The 18216-nt window shown below is 34.1% G+C and overlaps 1 protein-coding gene across 1 annotated transcript; it reads left to right on the top strand.

The window, feature by feature from the left end:
* Positions 1 to 1450: 1450 nt before the first annotated feature.
* Positions 1451 to 16122, top strand: LOC131842310 (uncharacterized). Its single transcript, XM_059190849.1, has 5 exons — positions 1451 to 1560; positions 1787 to 1943; positions 4338 to 4491; positions 15423 to 15494; positions 16093 to 16122. The coding sequence occupies exons 1-5, from the start codon at positions 1512 to 1514 to the stop codon at positions 16120 to 16122; spliced, it is 462 nt and encodes a 153-aa protein (XP_059046832.1). The 5' UTR covers positions 1451 to 1511.
* Positions 16123 to 18216: the final 2094 nt, after the last annotated feature.

Genomic DNA, 18216 nt, shown 5'->3' with positions numbered 1-18216 from the left:
TGTATTTTCACTGATTATTATACATATAATTTGTTACAATTAGTATTAAATAATTGAAATAAAATGGAGATACTTTACGAATATACAAGAGTGGTTTTATTTAATATTAATAATTTACAAAATAACTTTAATCCCAGATCTAATAGAAAAAAGCAGATACTGAGCAATAAACATCTTATCTTAATAATATTATAAACGCGAAAGTTTGTGAGTATGGAACGTTGCTTGTTACTCCTTCACGCAAAAATTACTGAATGGCAATTGATGAAACTTTACAGTAATATAGCTTATACATCAGAATAACATATAGGTTATAAATTTCATGCGGGTGAAACCGTGGTCACAACTAGTATAGGTATATAATAAGGTATTGATTTTTTTATAATACCATATTATGTTATTTGTGGTAATGCCCAATTGAAAATACAGACATTGACTTATTTCTATAATTTACTTAATATCTAAGTAATGAAGCCATTTTATATGGTTGCAAATTAATTTGCTTATATATTTACATACATTTTGTAGAGAATATTTGCTACGTAGATTACATCATTAAAGAATCAACGATTTTTTTCTATACCCATGATGCCAACTGTGATCGCAAATATTATTTAAGACAATGTAGCTATATGTTTACTAAAAAGTTAAGTACTTTTGCTACTAGATTCTACATATTGCCAATTGTTTTCTCAATTAACTGGAAATGTACTGTTTTGAACTGCATGTAAAGATTACTAAAAAAATCCCGCGAAACTTACATTATGTGGTGAACTGCTGCAAAATTAAAAAGAATATGCAATATTACACTATTTAATGGGCATATTATTATATGATTTGACTAAATAGTTGAAGAAATTTGTGTATTGTTATAATATATTTTTATATTCAATATATAAATTCTGAAAACTGCCTGCAATTTCATATTTAGTGCCATCTAGCGAGCAATAGTCAAATTATTAAGGTGCTTAAGCAGTGCTGTAAATTCAATTGTAGTTAACATTTGTATGCTAAATTAACAAAAAGCAAAGACGAAAGAATTATTACAAAAGTATACTAGATGGCGCTGTTTCATAAAATTAAATTATTACAAAAATAAACTAGATGGCGCTGTTAATTTCACTAAATTCATAAAGATTCAGTCATTACATTTACTCTTTATTCCATTAAATTAAATTCCACCAACTTACAAATATATTAGAAACATTTTAAACGAAACACAATCAACGATTATGTTTTAAATAAAATAAATTGTTACTCTACTAAACGGAGTTATAATAATGTAGGTATTACTCTAAAGTGAATAGTTTAGGACTATACCATCTGAAATTACTTTTATATGGTACTAATTATTAGATATGTTGCAGATTTTCAATTTGACAATTACATATTTACCGACATATATGTACCTACCTACTTCATAACTGTCTAAATTCTTGTCAAACCGACGCGACATTTGAGAGCTAACAAATCTCCGTTTTTTTTAACTAAATTTTTTACATTCACCAAAAATGAAAAGACATTTGTTCAGTTCCAAAGCCAAAATACATATATATACAGGTAAGTAATATAATCCTAGCTATTAAAATCTCCATACTTCTTTTATATTTTTACGTGTTCTCCTGCTAATGTTTGGCTAACAAGCTAAAACTCGAAGTGAAACTGGAAGGAAATTGTTTTTAGAGATTTATAGAATGGTGCAGCCAGTGGTGATCGCCAATGGTGATACCAGCTTGACGATTCCATTATGATACATTAAAAAGTCGTGGAAAATTTGTTTCATAAGACACATCAACGTCAAGTGAAGATCAAGGAAGCGCGATGGGGCAGCAAGAGCACGCCAGGGTACGACGGCTAGCTGCAGAGGGTTCGATCTTGTCACCAACCAATTCAACCACCAGTACATCTGTATCCAATACATCTCTTTCATCATCCATTTCACGGTAAATACATTATTATTTATTTATACTACTATGGTGGCAAGCAAGCATACGGCCCATCTGATGGTTAATATCCGTAGCCTATGGACGCCTGAGACACCAGAGATGTCACATGCGCGTGAAAAACCCCATGCTGTAGTCTCGTGAGAAAACCTCGGCAGGTAGTTCATTCCACAATCTGAGTGTACGCGGGAGGACGCTCCTCTGAAACCGCACTGTCCGAGACCACTTCGTTTCTAACGTGTGTTACGTTACAACCATTCTGGAGGACTTCGTTGATATTACTTCTAACTATAGATAGATAGATAAAACTTTTATTTCCGTTAAAAGTTTCCGTGTGTTCCACACACAAAGTACAGTAATATAAAAAGAAACATGCAAAATAAATGGGTAACTTTTGAAGTAATTTTTTTCTCCCTGACATTCCGAATGCAAATTCAGTCGATAACAACGACCACGTGGAGTGGGTAACATCCAAGAGGCCACTGGCTACATCTGTACCATGAGGTCAACCACCTCCACGCGGTCTCCCCTAAAAAGTATCACAATAAATCTTAGTGAATTTGTCACGACGTAACGCGATCTCGTGTACATCTTATCATCTTCCACTGGTAAGTGCGTAACGGTTTCTATGTTAATCGCTTGCCTAATCCTTGTTAATATACATCTAATTGAAACATTTATTTAAAAGAGCGTCAAACAAGTTTCTTACTCTTTCTTCTTGTGTGAGTCTGCATTCCGAATGAGCGGTAGAATAACAAAAATGTGACTATTCAAAAATGCTTGTATTAAGTTTATTTGAATAAAGATTATTTCTATTTCTATCACTGGTGCCCCGCCAGCGTAAACCGTTAGCGCAAGCGCACAATTCCATTAGCATACATAAAAAAAAATACCCCCTCCCTCCACATACCTACTGAGTGTAACTATATAGTAGTATTATTGAATTTGTGGTGTAAATAACTTTCCAGGGTACTTTTTGAGTTCTTACTTCTTTTTATCCTTGTGTCTTTATAGAAACGAAGGGGTAAAAAGAAGTTAGTAATGTGGACTAATGAACCCATTACTAGCAATGTACCATGTCAGGATGACCTCCACGCGGTTTCACATAGAAACCATATTAATAATTCCTGATGAATTTGTCTCGACCGGCTATAAGTTCCTATCTTCCTATACTGATACCTCGTCAGCGTTAACCTTTGCATAAGGTAGTGTACCATTTCATTATCATCAATTAAAAATAATCCATTAATTTCTGACGGTGATGGGATTTTAAAAGACAAAATAAATTCAATTAAATATTTATTACTTCTAATTACAATTAGACGGACGACGGTAAGAAGTGAACGGAAGAATGGGCAGAGGTAGGGCACCAGCACCTTGGACTGATCCGGTGCGAGGCCGTCAAAGGAAATATACAGTCAGTGGTCCACTTAGCACAAGATAAATGCCTGGAGAGTTTTGGTTGGAAGAAGCATTCCTGGTCACGACCCTCAGTCTTGAGGAATCGATAAAGAAAAAGAATTACAATTAGGAATCGCGATTGATTCAACTTATAGCTACATTAACCTATTCGCGTTCCTTTGTTCTCCTTCCTTTGTACTTCTTGGACGTCGCTCTTTTGAGTCATCAACTGTTGGTAAGTATTGGAACATACCTTCCAAGAGCAACCGCTGTATTCATGCCGATTTGTGTAACTACAAGTAGGTAGTTGTATGGATTTTAGGTTTGTACCCGTAACAAGCGGGTTTGTTATACCATTTACGGTAGATTTGACATATCATAAGAGTCTGTAATAGACCTACATGAATAAAGATATTTAGAATTTAGAATTTAGAATTCGTGACGATCTCGGTGGTCTAACGGTCTAGCACACCGCTTTACGTCCGATGGTCGCGGGTTCGATTCATCACACGGCAGAAACATTTGTATTCATGAGTATGATTGTTTGTATCGGTCTGGGTGATTTCTGTGTACTTGTATCAGTTATCTAGTACTCATAGTACCCGTAACACAAGCTTTAACACAAGCTGGCGCTGTGTGAATTGTCTATTATTATTTTTTTTCTTTTCCAAAAATTCTCATCTCCCCTCTTGGGGAGAGGAGATCTAGGCAGGAGCACAGTCAGCCGGGGTTCAGGGCCCCAGGGAGAGAAACCTGCTTCTTTCCCGGGAATGAGCCGCCTCGGAATCCCAACCGTCTGAGATGTTGCTCCAGACTGGTTGGGATAAGACCGTTCACCGATATGACGATTGGAATGATTTCGGTGGACATCACCCCTTACAGATCGAGTATTTTCTATTTTTCTCAGTTTCGGCTTTCACGAGGTTCTTATTATTATTATGATCGAGATTATTATTATTATTATTCGTGTAAATGAATACCTCTCTTTTCCAGATTTCGCACAGATTTTGAAGAGCTGAAATGCAAAATGCGAATATTTGGAGAATCGTTGAGCTTATGCCGCTGTATAGCAGATGATTTCAGGAATAAGCTGACGCAGATGGAGAGGAGGCTCGAGAACCTGGAGCGGCGGCACCGACTGCGGCGGGTACGAATTTCAAATTAAAGTAATTTTTTTTTATTTATCAACTGTTTACTGCAACATATATATCTATTAATGTATTTGAAGGCCCGGGTAGTATTTATGTATTCATGAGTTTAGTTATTTGGACCGGTCTGGGTGTTTCCTATGTACAATATTTATGTATTTACAAAAAAAAATACATTTCTTCTACTAAAATTCTACAAAAATTCATATCAGTTAGTAGCAGTAGCTTGACACCCAGACCGTTACAGTCATACTCATGAATACAAATATTTGTACCGTGCGAGGAATTGAACTCGCCACCATCGGAAGTAAAGCAGTGTGCTAAACTGCTAGACCTCCGAGGCTGTCAAAGGAAAGATCTCCAATACTTAGATACCTACTTAAAACACAACATGTGACTTGTGACATATCATAAACAATACATATTTTACGACCTATATTGTGGTTAAAAAGCATAGACACGAATTATCATTGGATAACGCCTAATAATTACATTATTAATCCATAAGCAAAATACAAAGTTCAAATATAGCTGTTTAATTTTAATTCCGTTATTATTAATTGCCAGATATAGAAGGATTACCCTAAAACCGGGTAATTTCACAACCACGTCACGTAGGCCTAACCTGTCACAGAGTGTGAATACAGAGAGAAAGCTTATCGGAGAGTGCTCATTATGGAGAACTTAAATCTGTGATCATTGTATCGAAACATGATAACTAGGCTACCGATATTACGGTTTTATTTATTTAATTCGGTTTACATCCATATTGTATTAGTGAACAACTTATAAACTATGTTAGTAAATTATAATATACAGAGACATTGTTGAGAAACTAATATATTTATATTTTCTTGATATTAATATATTTAAAGTTTTCTTGTATTCTATAATCAAAACTATAAAAACAACATTATATAATACGTCACTTCACTCTCTACAGTCTTCCATAATAATATACATTTTTCCAGTCATAAATAGTTTTACTACATTATTACACTATGACTGATTTCCTCTTATTAATTGTTTAACCAGTTGGTTATGTATTCTATATTTTTTCTTTTTGAGTATTTAATTGAATTAGTGCTAATTGGTGGTTTGTATTCACACACTTAAACTTAAAAATGATATAATAAAATTATTTCATATATCTGTGTTCTTCTTGTGACAGAGACTTGTGTGAGACAGCTTTCCGAACGAGAGGTAGATTAAAAAAATGTAATGACTATTCAAAAGTGCTTCAATGTAAGTTTATTTGAATAAATGATTTTCTATATATTTGCACACTTAATTCATATATCTGTGTCCACGTCCAGAAGCAATCTGATATATTTGCAATAGTTGTTAGGATGCTGTTTGCCCCTGAATTCTCGACATCAGTGATGCAGCTCTATTGCGCATTATGTTTTGAACAGCTACCCGCGCTGCTGCAAACATCTCTGATGCGCTACAGATTCAGTTTTAGATCTAAAGATATAAATATACTTGACTTCATGCCTCATTAGCGCAGACGGGTGCACCATTCCATTATCATCCTTAAGAAAGAAAAATCTCTCCCTTCTTTCTCTGTGAGAGGATGCGGGGAGGCATCCTTATCTTTTGACTAATATCATTGTAGCGTCCTATTATATGGTTCTTCGTATTATATTGTAAACAAGTACATTGTTTATTCAACGTTTATAATAATAGTTTTCTTGGAGAATCATTATTATTCATTATACTGCCTCTATTTGCTTCGCTAATAAATAATATTATTAAAGCAATAAGGTAAAACAACAATATATGGTGTTCACGCCATTTATAAACATCGAGTGGTATGGTATTATTACCCATATCCTCATCCCTTTCCCGCAAGTATGGAAATTGAGGTGGCCCAACCTCATCTGCTAACAGTTAAGACCGAATGGCGACAGCTCGTCCTGCTTTAAATTAATTACTATAATATATTGACATTAAAATAAAGAACTTTGATTTTGGACATGTCTGTTAAACTTAGTATTCATCGAGTGCAGCAGCTGTGCAAGAATACACCCGCTCTACAGTCGTGCACGTACTGTGCACCCATTTTAATTCCATACAGTCCACTTAACTTATCCACTATCCCGCATTTGGCCGTAAGGTTTATATTATTTTACATAAAGATAATAGCGCTATGTATATGCAAGTTGAAAAGACAGTGGACTGGTCTTATCTGTCGCAGAACTGATGCTCGCTGATGTAGACGTGTTCCAGAGTGGAGACCGCGAATTGCCAAACGTAGCTTAGACCCTCCAGCAGTTAAGTAAAGCGACGACATACGTAGGTCATAACCGAAATATCTCCTTTGTAAAGTATACACTCAATCCTAAGGAGATAAAAACATCGCTCCTAAGAATATCCTTCAATTCTTGTCCCTCACGGGTCTAGCTAGCGAATTTTGAATAAGGGCGAGCACAATAGATCTATACAGGTCTTAGCAACTGACAACCAGACCTCCCAATAAAAAAATACGTAAAGACTGGACAAGAAATGCTAACGATCGTGCCCAATGGCGTGTCTTTTGAGAAGCCTATATCCAGCAGTGGACTGCGGTAATAATAATAATAATAATCTCAGGACAATTCACACAGCGCCATCTAGACCCAAGTTAAGCTAGCTAAAGCTTGTGTTATGGGTCCTAGACAACTGATACATATACATATAAATTTTTTTCGTAAATACATACATATTATACATAGAAAATACCCAGACCGATACAAACAATCATACTTATGAATACAAATGTTTGTGCCGTGCGAGGAATCAAACCCGCGACCATCGGACATAAAGCAGTGTGCTACATCGCTAGAGCACCGAGGTCGTCAAAGTAATCTGATAATGAAACGTAAAAGTGGTGATCTAGATGGACGTGACGAGCCAGTGCGCAGGCTTGCTCTCTGTTGTACTTGTGTAATCCTGTGCATTAGAGATGTTAGGATTATCCTTGTCATTATCAAATCGTGATTAACTATATTATTGTGTTATCTTGTAATGAGTTTGTTTCGACATTATACAACGCTATAATCTTATCATTACTTGTATTTACTTTGCTTGTAAATATACGATGTATCTGTTATGACACTAACAATGTAATTTATTCAGATGGTACGATACTTATTTGTTATGAAAATACAGAATTTTATTATAATCATAGCGGATTAAAATAAAAACAATAGGTAATAAAAGATCGACAGATTATAAATGACAAGTAATGTCGCACAATTCAGTGGCGTGATTGGTATATTCATTAGCGGATTTGAAACGACCTCTTTTGTGGTTTTTTTTTATGTTTATACTGCAGTATACGTTTATGCCAATTTACACTACGTACGACTAAGTAAACTATATTTATTGTATGCTTTTTACCACAGGAAAAAGAAGTAGGTAGACATAACCCTCATGTCGGTATTGCTACCAATGTACCATGTCAGGTTGACCTCCACGCGGTTCCCCCTGGAAACCATCCTGATAAATTCATGGTGAATTTGTCACGATGGGCTAACTGACCTGACCTCATGCTCATCTTATCATCCTCCACTGATGCCCAGTGTAAACGGTTAGCGCAGGCGGGTGCACCATCCCACTACCATCCATAAAAAAAAACCCTCTTGTTTCTGTTTCTGTTTCTGTTTCTGTTTCTATTTCTATTATATATACCATATAATTTTTGTAGATATGGTCGAGTCATGCTCATAAAATGTCTATTTAACTATTGTCGAGCGCAGTGATGACTGGCTCATCCATGTTCGTGAACGAGTGCTGCTTGTAATCACTTTTTAATCTTATTGTATATTTATATTTGACCCAAAAAATTAGTGCTGGTTGGTAGTTTGTTTGTTTACATTTACAAATCGAAACGTTATTTCGATTTGTAAATGTAAACTTACTTAGGATTATTTAAAAGAGCAACACACAAGTTTCTTGCTCGTTCTTCTTGTGATGAGACAGCTTTCCGAACGAGTGGTAGATAAAAAACAAATTGTTATGACTGTTCAAAAGTGCTTAAATTAAGTTTATTTGAATAAATGATTTTCTATTCTATTCTATTACTCGTTAAGTATGTGATAACTTCAATCTGAGGCTCAGTGATATTCCTCCAATCGATCCCCCGTCCAATTCAAACGGGGATCGAAATTACGACGGCCTGAGCTAAGGTTCGAATCCCTAGCGGTGCCCTCAGACTAATGTCGTATCCCACAGGTGAGAGTTGGCCTTCAGCCGCTCCGTAAGTCCTTCCGCGGGTTTGGAGTGCCATCTGCACTCATCCCCTATCGACCGATGAAGGTATAAGTCCAGCTGCGGTCAACAGCATTAGAGTAGGAGGAAAAAATGCTTCAATTATTAGCTCATGGAAACAATAGTTTGTACGGTGAAGAAAATAGTTACTGCTATCTATTTTACCTACAAACCTTGTGTAAACCTTTGTTAGTGTATACATTACTATTATATTTCTGCAAGGTTACTAACAACTGTGTGAGCCTTTTATAGATAACTAGCTTTTTCCCGCGGCTTCGCTCGCGTTACATTATCCCCTTAGGGGTGGAATTTATCAAAATCCTTTCTTAGGGGATGCCTACGTCATAGTAACTTTGTGCAAAGTCTCAGTCCGATCAGTTTAAAATTGACAAAGTTTCCTACAAACTTTCATCCCCTATTTTATCCCTTTGGAGGTAGAATTAATCAAAAACCTTTATTAGCGGATGCCTACGTCATAACATCTACCTGCATGCCAAATTTCAGCCCGATCCGTCCAGTGGTTTGAGCTGTGCGTTGACAAATCACTACGTCAGTCATGAGTTATATATATTTAATATGTATTGAAGATTTTTTTGATGTTTGCACCGTGCGAGGAATCGAACCTGCGACCATTGGAGCATAAAGCGATTTGCTAAATCGCTATATCACTGATTTAGACCGTAATTGAGAATTGGTCTAAGACTTTTCTAAACTCGTATTATATTTGCCCACAGTAATGGAATAATCTAGAATCATCCAGCCACTATTGTTTATATTGTTATATCTATAAGACACTATCTGACCGTATAAGTATGTCAAAATAACAATTAACCCAATATACCGAACACATCCGGTTTTTCAATGTAAACAATATTATCACGAATCGTAAAAAATGCGATGTTCTTCATTTATCTATATTTACTATAAATGTTTGTCATTGATCGATCTGTGTGTCATATAGCTTCAAGTTTGAACTCTTGCGGGGTAAGCAGAGAATATTAAGTTCCAAATACTCTATCTTTACAACAAGAGTTACTATTTTGATGGATCTATATTATTTTGTTTAATTGTGCTACTATTAGCATGTATGAGACCACAAATATTTATTATTGTTAGTAATATGGACTAATGATTCCATTGTACCATGTCAGGTTGACCTCGCGTTTCCCCGTAGAAACCATCGTGATAAATTCCTGGTGATTACCACGATGGGCCTCATGCTCATCCTATCATATATAAAAGAGCAATAAAAGAGTAAAAGATAAATTAAGAATAGAATAGAATAGAATAGAAAATCATTTATTCAAATAAACTTACATTGAAGCACTTTTGAATAGTCATTACATTTTTTAATCTACCGCTCGTTCGGAAAGCTGTCTCATCACAAGAAGAACGAGCAAGAAACTTGCGTGTTGCTCTTTTAAATAATTTTATTATTACTTTACATTTTTAAGTTTAAGTGTGTGAATACAAACCACCAATTAGCACTAATTCTATTAAATACTTAAATAGAAAAAAATATATTGAATATATAACCCACTGGTTAAACAATTAATAAGAGGAAATCAGTCATAGTGATTAGAGCAGACCAGTCCCTACAAGCAGCACCCGTTCACGAGTATTAAAAATACAATACGGATACAAAAAAAAAGAATAAGTAGTAATAGATCTATTTTACATCTATACATGTCGATTTCCTGCAAACAGCCCATCGTTCTGCCTTATTGAGTTGTATGACTGGCTTTCGAGGGTCACCTTACATTGTGTATGTTAGTAGCTGTATCCACGACTTCGTCCGCGTGGAATTTAACTTTATTTTTGTAAAAAAAAAGAATTTTTCTAAAATAAAAGTAGCTTAAGTTACTTCTTATTACATCAGCTATCTGCCAATAAAAGTCCCGTCAAAATCGATGCAACCATTTCAATGAATAGCCGGAACAGACTGACAGAAAAAAATAAAATAATGTTTTTTGGTGTATGTACCGTATTTATATTCATATGCATGTAGTAAACCACGGTTATTTCAATATTACAAACAGACACTCCAATTTTATTTATATGTATGTATGGATGGATTGTAAGAAATGAAAAATAGGTGTATGTACATAACTTACATTGTAATTACGTAGTGCTCTTGAAACTTAAATAAACCTTCATCTTTATTCATAAAGATTTGACCTTAGGTCTAGCGGTTTAGCACACCGGTCTAATTCCGATGGTCGCAGTTTCGATTCCTCGCACTATAAACATTTTTATTCATGAGTATCATTGTATTTTTTTATGGTTGATAATGGAATGGCGCATCCGCCTGCGCTAACGGTTTACGCTGGCTGGGCACCAGTGGAGGATGATAAGATGAACATGAGGCCAGGTCAGTTAGCCCATCATAACAAATTCACCAAGAATTTATCACGATGGTTTCCAGGGGGAACCGCGTGGAGGTCAAGCTGACATGGTACATTGCTAGCAATAAAATCATCAGTCCACATTACTAACAATTCCCTTTAGCCCCAGTAAGATTGTATTTTTTTTTTAAATTGAGAATCTCTGATGCTTCAGCGTTTGCGCCTGTGGTTTACGCTCACTTCAGCAGAGTTGAAATGGATTTGTAAAGTTATGATTTTATTAGAAGTACAATTTGGATATCGTTATTGTAACATATAAATTTTTATAAATATAATATTTAGGCATTTGTCGTCCGAGGTGATCCAGAACCGTTTTAGGTATGATTTCGAGTATGAATGACCGGTGAGAAACTGGGTGAAATGAAAGGTTTGGGGAAGGCTTGTATCACAAGTAGCAGTTTAGCATAATTGCTGCACCACTGCTTGGTATACTGGCAATTGTCTGTGGTATTGTTAAGTCCTCTAATTCGGCTTTACCTAATTGTATAATGTGATTTTTTATGTAACTCAGAGTAAGATTGTATTGGTCTGGGTGATTTATGTATTGGTTATATAAATATCAGTTGTCTAGTACCCAGAACACAAGATCTGCTTACCTTGGGACTACACAACACGTGTGTGTTGTCCATAGATATTTCCTTTTATTCCTAAGTTTCACTAGATTCACTATTATTAAAAAATATCTCTAATAAAAATAAAAAAACACTTGAATACTTATGAGTAGACGTTTATTGTTATTATGAATCCCATCAAAAACATAAATGTGAAATGATAGCGGAGTTTAATATTATGATATATGCCTTGATTGTTGACTACGACAAAAGAGATGAGATCTAAATGGGTGCCAAGTTCAATGGTCTGTCCTGAAATGTATTTATAACAATATAAAATATCATTTCTTCTTATAACTTAGGATAATATACTGTAGCCTAAGGTCTATTGTAAAGGATGGAACTAAAACACCGACTTATTTTCGCAAACTGAGAGCACGCACTTATTTTATATGTGACACCGAGCGTCACCGCGATCATAAGAATCCGACTACAATATTGTGTAGAAAACGTGTAGATTTATATTAATTATATTGTGCGCACCCTCATATATATTTATTAAAAAATGACGAACGTATCGTGTATATTTATGCATATATACGTACATATAATAATAAAATTAATTTTATAAAAAAAAAAGATACAATATTTTGATAACGTAGTGCGTCGCCTACAGTCTAACTTGGCTAGTTTTCATATACGAAATATACAGTAGCCTTCGCAAGTTCTAAACATGTTACTTGTCGGTTCCTATTTTATTATTAGTAGTAACTAGCAATCGAAAGTAATAATTGGTGTATGAGAATTGGCCAAGTCAGACCTTAGGCTACAGTATATTATCCTAAGTTATGAGAAGAAATGATATTTTATATTGTTATAAATACACATCTTGACACGCTACCGCGTGTCTAGATGTGTGAGAGATGTAATAATTAAACTGCATTAACTTAAATATTATAATCTAGTCTGAAAATAGACAAAATAAATAAAACGCAGGAAGGGGCGTGGTCCTTTAGTCTATGGACAATAACGGGGTAAATTAAAAAAATAAATATATATTAGAAAGTCGACTGACTCACTAACTAAAATTAAAGCTTTTTAAATCAGTTAATAAAAGTTTTAGTTAGTCAGTCGAGTTTTTAATATTAATTATACAATTTTTAGTTAATGCTTATTAAATATTTTAAGTATAACAATACAAAAAGCACGCTGATTATTCATGTAACTATATAGAAAAATAGCTTCGAAATTTTCCATATATACCTATGTAATTATGTAAATATATTTAGGTATATATGTAAATATATTTAAGTATACATATAACAGTAGTCGACATTGTAAATTGTTTTAACATGTTATCACTTTATCTTGAACAGAAATAATCATAATAGTAACAATACTGATAGGCTTATATTTAAACAAACTGAACTTGGAAGATAAAATATTTTACGCTTAAACATAAGTAGGTATATCTATAATAATCTCAGGATAATTCACACAGCGCCATCTAGACCCAAGTTAAGCTAGCTAAAGCTTGTGTTATGGGTACTAGATAACTGATACAAATACATAGATTTTTTTCGTAAATACATACATATTATACATAGAAAACACTCAGACCGATACAAACAATCATACACACGAATATAAATGTTAGTGCCGTGCGAGGAATCGAACCCCCGACCATTGGACGTAAAGCGGTGTGCTAGACCGCTAGACTACCGAGGTCGTCAAACAAGAGGTCGTCGTCATACTCATGAATAACTCACAACAGTTTGTACCGTGTAAGGAATAAATTTCTAAAATTAAATTCTAAGGCTAAGTCACTCATTACATTAGCTATCAGCGCGTGAAAGTCCCGTAAAAATCGGTTCAGCCGTTTCAGAAATTCGCAAGAACAAATTGAGAATCTGTTAATTTGAAATTATAAATAAACACATCGACTTTATTTATTTTTATACATGCCATGCTGTGTCCGCGACTTCGTCCGCGTAGAATTTAACTATATTTTTCTAAAATAAAAGTAGCCTAACGCTAAGTCACTCCTTATTACATCAGCTACCTGCCAAAAAAGTCCCGTCAAAATCGGTACAGCCATTTCAGAGATTAGCTTGAACAAACAGACAGACAGACAAAAATTGTAAAAAATGTTATTCTGGTGTATGTACCGTATTTATATTCATATGCATGTAGTAAAAAACGGTTATTTCAATATTACAAAGAGACACTCCAATTTTATTTATAAGTATAGATGTATAGATACAATATACACGAACACGGAAAGTAATAACTGCTCCACAACGAACTGTGGCTGGGTTTTACCCGTAATGAGACTTAGGTACTTATATATGTATATTTAATTACTACATTTACTGGAGAGAAAGGGAAATTGTTAGCAATGTGGATTGATGATCTTATTGCTAGCAATGTACCATGTCAAAATTCAAAAATCATTTATTCATGTAGGACATTTTGGCCGCTTATGAACGTCAAATTTTTACATTATAATTTTATTTTTTCCCTACCGTCCAGTTCGGTATATAGATCCAATTGAGAAGAACTGGCAAGAAACTCAATTGAGTTACTTTTTTTTTTATAGGCCATTTTATTTACAATGTATTTTTATATAGGTGTCTATGTCTAACATTAAATGAAAATTCAGTGCATGAACAACTATGCCGTGCACACTCGTCATTCAAGTAATCGTTTAGTAAGTAGCTTTGCTCAGTAAATATGATTTAACAGATGTTTTGAATTTATTTAAGGGTAATTCCAACATATCCTTTGGTTTGTAAATTTTTATACCTATTCCCATAAAAGACCTATTAACTTTTTCTAAACGATACTTGGGGACAGCAAGTTTGTCTTTAAATCTAGTATTAATATTATGAATATTAGGTCAGGTTGACCTCCGCGCGGTTCCCCCTGGAAATCGTCGTGACAAATTCTTGATCTACCATGATGGGCTAACTGACCTGACCTCGTGTTCATCTTATCATCCTCCACTGGTGCCCCGCCAGCGTATACCGTTAGCGCAGCCAAGTGCACCATTTCATTGTCATCCATAAAACAAATTAAATTTACTGATATGTATCCCCCGTTTCAAATCAAACGGGGATCGAAATTACGATGGCATGAGCCGAGGCTCGAACCCTTAGCACCTCAGGTTAAAGTCATATACTTAAGTCAGGCGGGAGTTGGCCTTCAGCCGCTCCGTAAGTCGTTCCGCAGGTTTGGAGTGCACTCGCCCCCTATCGTCCGATGAAACTGTAAAGGCCAGCTGCGGCCAACAGCATTAGAGTAGGACGAAAAATACTAATGTGTACGTATATATTGACCTTAAAAATAACTTTGGAGACATTTTTTTTTCCCCTAAATGTTAGTCTTTTATTTTTTAAAAAAAATACAACATACAAAAATACATACAATCCTAAATTTTCACCCTTCTATCATCAACCCCTATTTTTTTATAGCGTTATTAATTTATATGCTCAATAAATGTTATATATGTATATATACTATATACTGTATATAAAGCAAAATATAGTTTATATAAAATACTACAAAATTATCAGTTTCACCGCAATCCTAATACGAAAAAATTTACATCACCACTCTAGATTTATGCGACAAAGCTTTCACTCTGTATATTACTCTGTGGATAAACGTTACTTCCAAATATTTTTTTGTAATGTACATAAAATATTATTCTCTATTCAGAGCGAGAGCAACTATTCTGCAATCATACAGAAGAACAAAAGGTTGTCTCACAAAACACAACAGGACGCAAAGGTATTTTTTGGAACTTTATTATTGAATAACCTAAATAGTTACACACATAAGTTAATTATTACAATGCATTAAAAATATTTGAAGTGGCTTGTTCTATACTATAACACGCGTGTATTATACATACGAACCGTCCTCTTGAATGACTCCATATATTGCTGAAAACTGCATTAAAATTTTGTGCAATTTAAAAGATATAAACAAACAAACAGTGGCGACGAATTTATTTTATACTATGTTAAAAATGCTATTTGTAGTTTTTATGAACTGAGAACTGTAGAACAATTTTCTTGCAAATAAACTCATTTTGTGGTTAACGTCAATTTACGGAGTGTCACACTGAGCAAATAATCACTATAATCCCATGTATTATAGGATTATATACATAGAGTTATATTATAGTTATGTACATAGAGTATAATAGAGGAAATGTATTTTTTTTAATTTAGAATACGCAGGCAATTTTTATTTTACCATAGCGCTAATTCTATAATAGTTTTCTTCTGAACATATACATGTCACTCATTAACTTTTTTTATTTTCGTTTTATTTAAATTATAAGACATTCATTAACTCTTTCCGTTTTTTCCCGCTTTTTAAGGAAAAAGCACATGTGAAGATGTACAAGTAATAAAATGACAATTATATGAAGATAAATTTAGTTGTTTTTTTGGTTTAATTATAGTGTTATTATATACTTACAATTAAATATAAAATTGAGTAATAACAAAATCATCATTTCATCAACTATAATTAGGTAATCTGTCCGACGAGTTTGCTTTCGTGTGAATTACTGAGAATTCGTTAACAACATACAAAAATTTTTATTAGTCTTATTTTCCAAGTAATACAGAAGTATCAATTGGTAAAGATAAAATGAATATCTTAAGAACAAATCATAACTAGTCATTAGTAGGAAGCGATGTGATATTGAATAAATAAAATGACAAATTTATTTTATTCACTTGTTTATTTCTTCAGCCAATGATTTTTTTATTACGCTTCTTATTCTTTCTTCTACTATTCTTAGTACTGGGTAAGACAACGAACATATAAACCGCCGTTACATTCGATCTTTTTGTCACGTCTTTTATAGAAAATTTAGAAAGAAAAAAAATAGTTATTTTAAATAATTTTTAAATTTTGAATTCTGGTTTATATTAAGTACACAGTAGGTCTCCCCTCAGCATATGTCGTGACGGGGTGCCACGACGCTGGTTTTCTGCGGATACCTTCATACATATAATAATATACATAATTTAGCTGCAAATAACTTTGTATTTAGATAAATATATGTTAAATATAAGTATACATTTATTCAATGTTGAATAGCCCATTTATCGAGGAAGCCTATATCTCGCCAACATATTAAACGTGGTAGTTTGTGAGTTTAATGGACGGATGTTTGTAACCATCCACATTCATATGTAACATCTTTCTTAAAATATTATCCTCATTCCTACGCATTACATGTCCATACCACCATAGACAATTACTCTTCAACCTCTCCGACACCGGCGCCACTTTCATACTTCCTCTAATGTATTCATTCTTTATCTTATCCATTCTTGTCACACCACACATCCATCTCAACATTCGCATTTCAGTTGCATACAGTTGCCTTTCATCCGTCGCCTTTACGGGCCAGCTACTTTATAAACTACTGAATTTTAATGAAACAATAATATAACTTATACACGTAGGCTATTTTCCTGCGGGCACAGCTAGTGCTAAATAATATTACTCTACGACCAATAGGAAAGGAGCAGCAAAAATGTTGCAATAACAGAAAAATGACGCGGAAAATTTGCACGGATCAGCTGTATATATACTTATAAGTAGATTGTTTATCTGTACACATTGGGTTTACTAAACACACTTGAATCAATATCTGTTCAGAGTCCATACATCAGCAGGTGGACAAACTTTCGTGTATGCGCCACGTGTTACCATTGTTTATGTTCCAGTTGTGCAAACTGTACAATAAACTCTTATTTCTATTATGTTTAGGTTCAAAATGTTTTACAACTTTTTCTCTATCGTGACCATAAACACAGGAAAGTACTTCAACATTTTTAATATCGTATTTTTGTACTAGAAATCCATGATGATTTGTTTTCAGGACTAGTAATAACAAGTGGAATGAAAAATCAGCACTTTATGCAAATTTTAATTCAAAAATAATTTATTCATGTAGGATATTTTAGCCTCTTATGAATGTCAAATTTTTATATTATAAATTTTTCCCTACCGTCCAGTTCTGTATATAGATCCAATTGAGAAGGACTGGCAAGAAACTCAATTGAATTACTTTTTTTTTTAAAGTTTATTTCGCGACCTCGGTGGTCTCGCGGTCTAGCACACCGCTTTACGTCCGATGGTCGCGGGTTCGATTCCTCGCACGGCACAAATATTTGTATTCATGAGTATGATTGTTTGTATTGGTCTGGGTATTTTCTATGTATAATATGTATGTATTTACGAAAAAAAAAATCTATGTATTTGTATCTGTAATCTAGTACCCATAACACAAGCTTTAGTTAGCTTAACTTGAGTCTAGATGGCGCTGTGTGAATTGTCCTGAGATTATTATTATATATTATTTTTATGATTTATATTGTACATTTATATAGGTATCTATATCTATGTCTAACATTAAATGAAAATCCCGTGCATGAACAACTATAGCCATGCACGCTCGTCATTTAAAAAATCGTTTAGTGAG

The sequence above is a fragment of the Achroia grisella genome, unplaced genomic scaffold (assembly GCF_030625045.1).
Source record: "Achroia grisella isolate CSIRO2021 unplaced genomic scaffold, CSIRO_AGI_Agris_v1 utg2156, whole genome shotgun sequence".
Classification (NCBI taxonomy): Eukaryota; Metazoa; Arthropoda; class Insecta; order Lepidoptera; family Pyralidae; genus Achroia; species Achroia grisella.
The sequence above is the reverse complement of the archived record's forward strand: the minus strand, read 5'-3'. Positions and strand labels throughout refer to the sequence as shown.

Excerpts from the sequence above, each read along its gene's own strand:
- LOC131842310 (XM_059190849.1), top strand. The coding sequence starts at position 1,512 with ATGAAAAGACATTTGTTCAGTTCCAAAGCCAAAATACATATATATACA. Across the intron at positions 1,561-1,786 it reads CAAAATACATATATATACAG|ACACATCAACGTCAAGTGAA; the intron begins GTAAGTAATATA and ends TTGTTTCATAAG. Across the intron at positions 1,944-4,337 it reads CTTTCATCATCCATTTCACG|ATTTCGCACAGATTTTGAAG; the intron begins GTAAATACATTA and ends TCTCTTTTCCAG.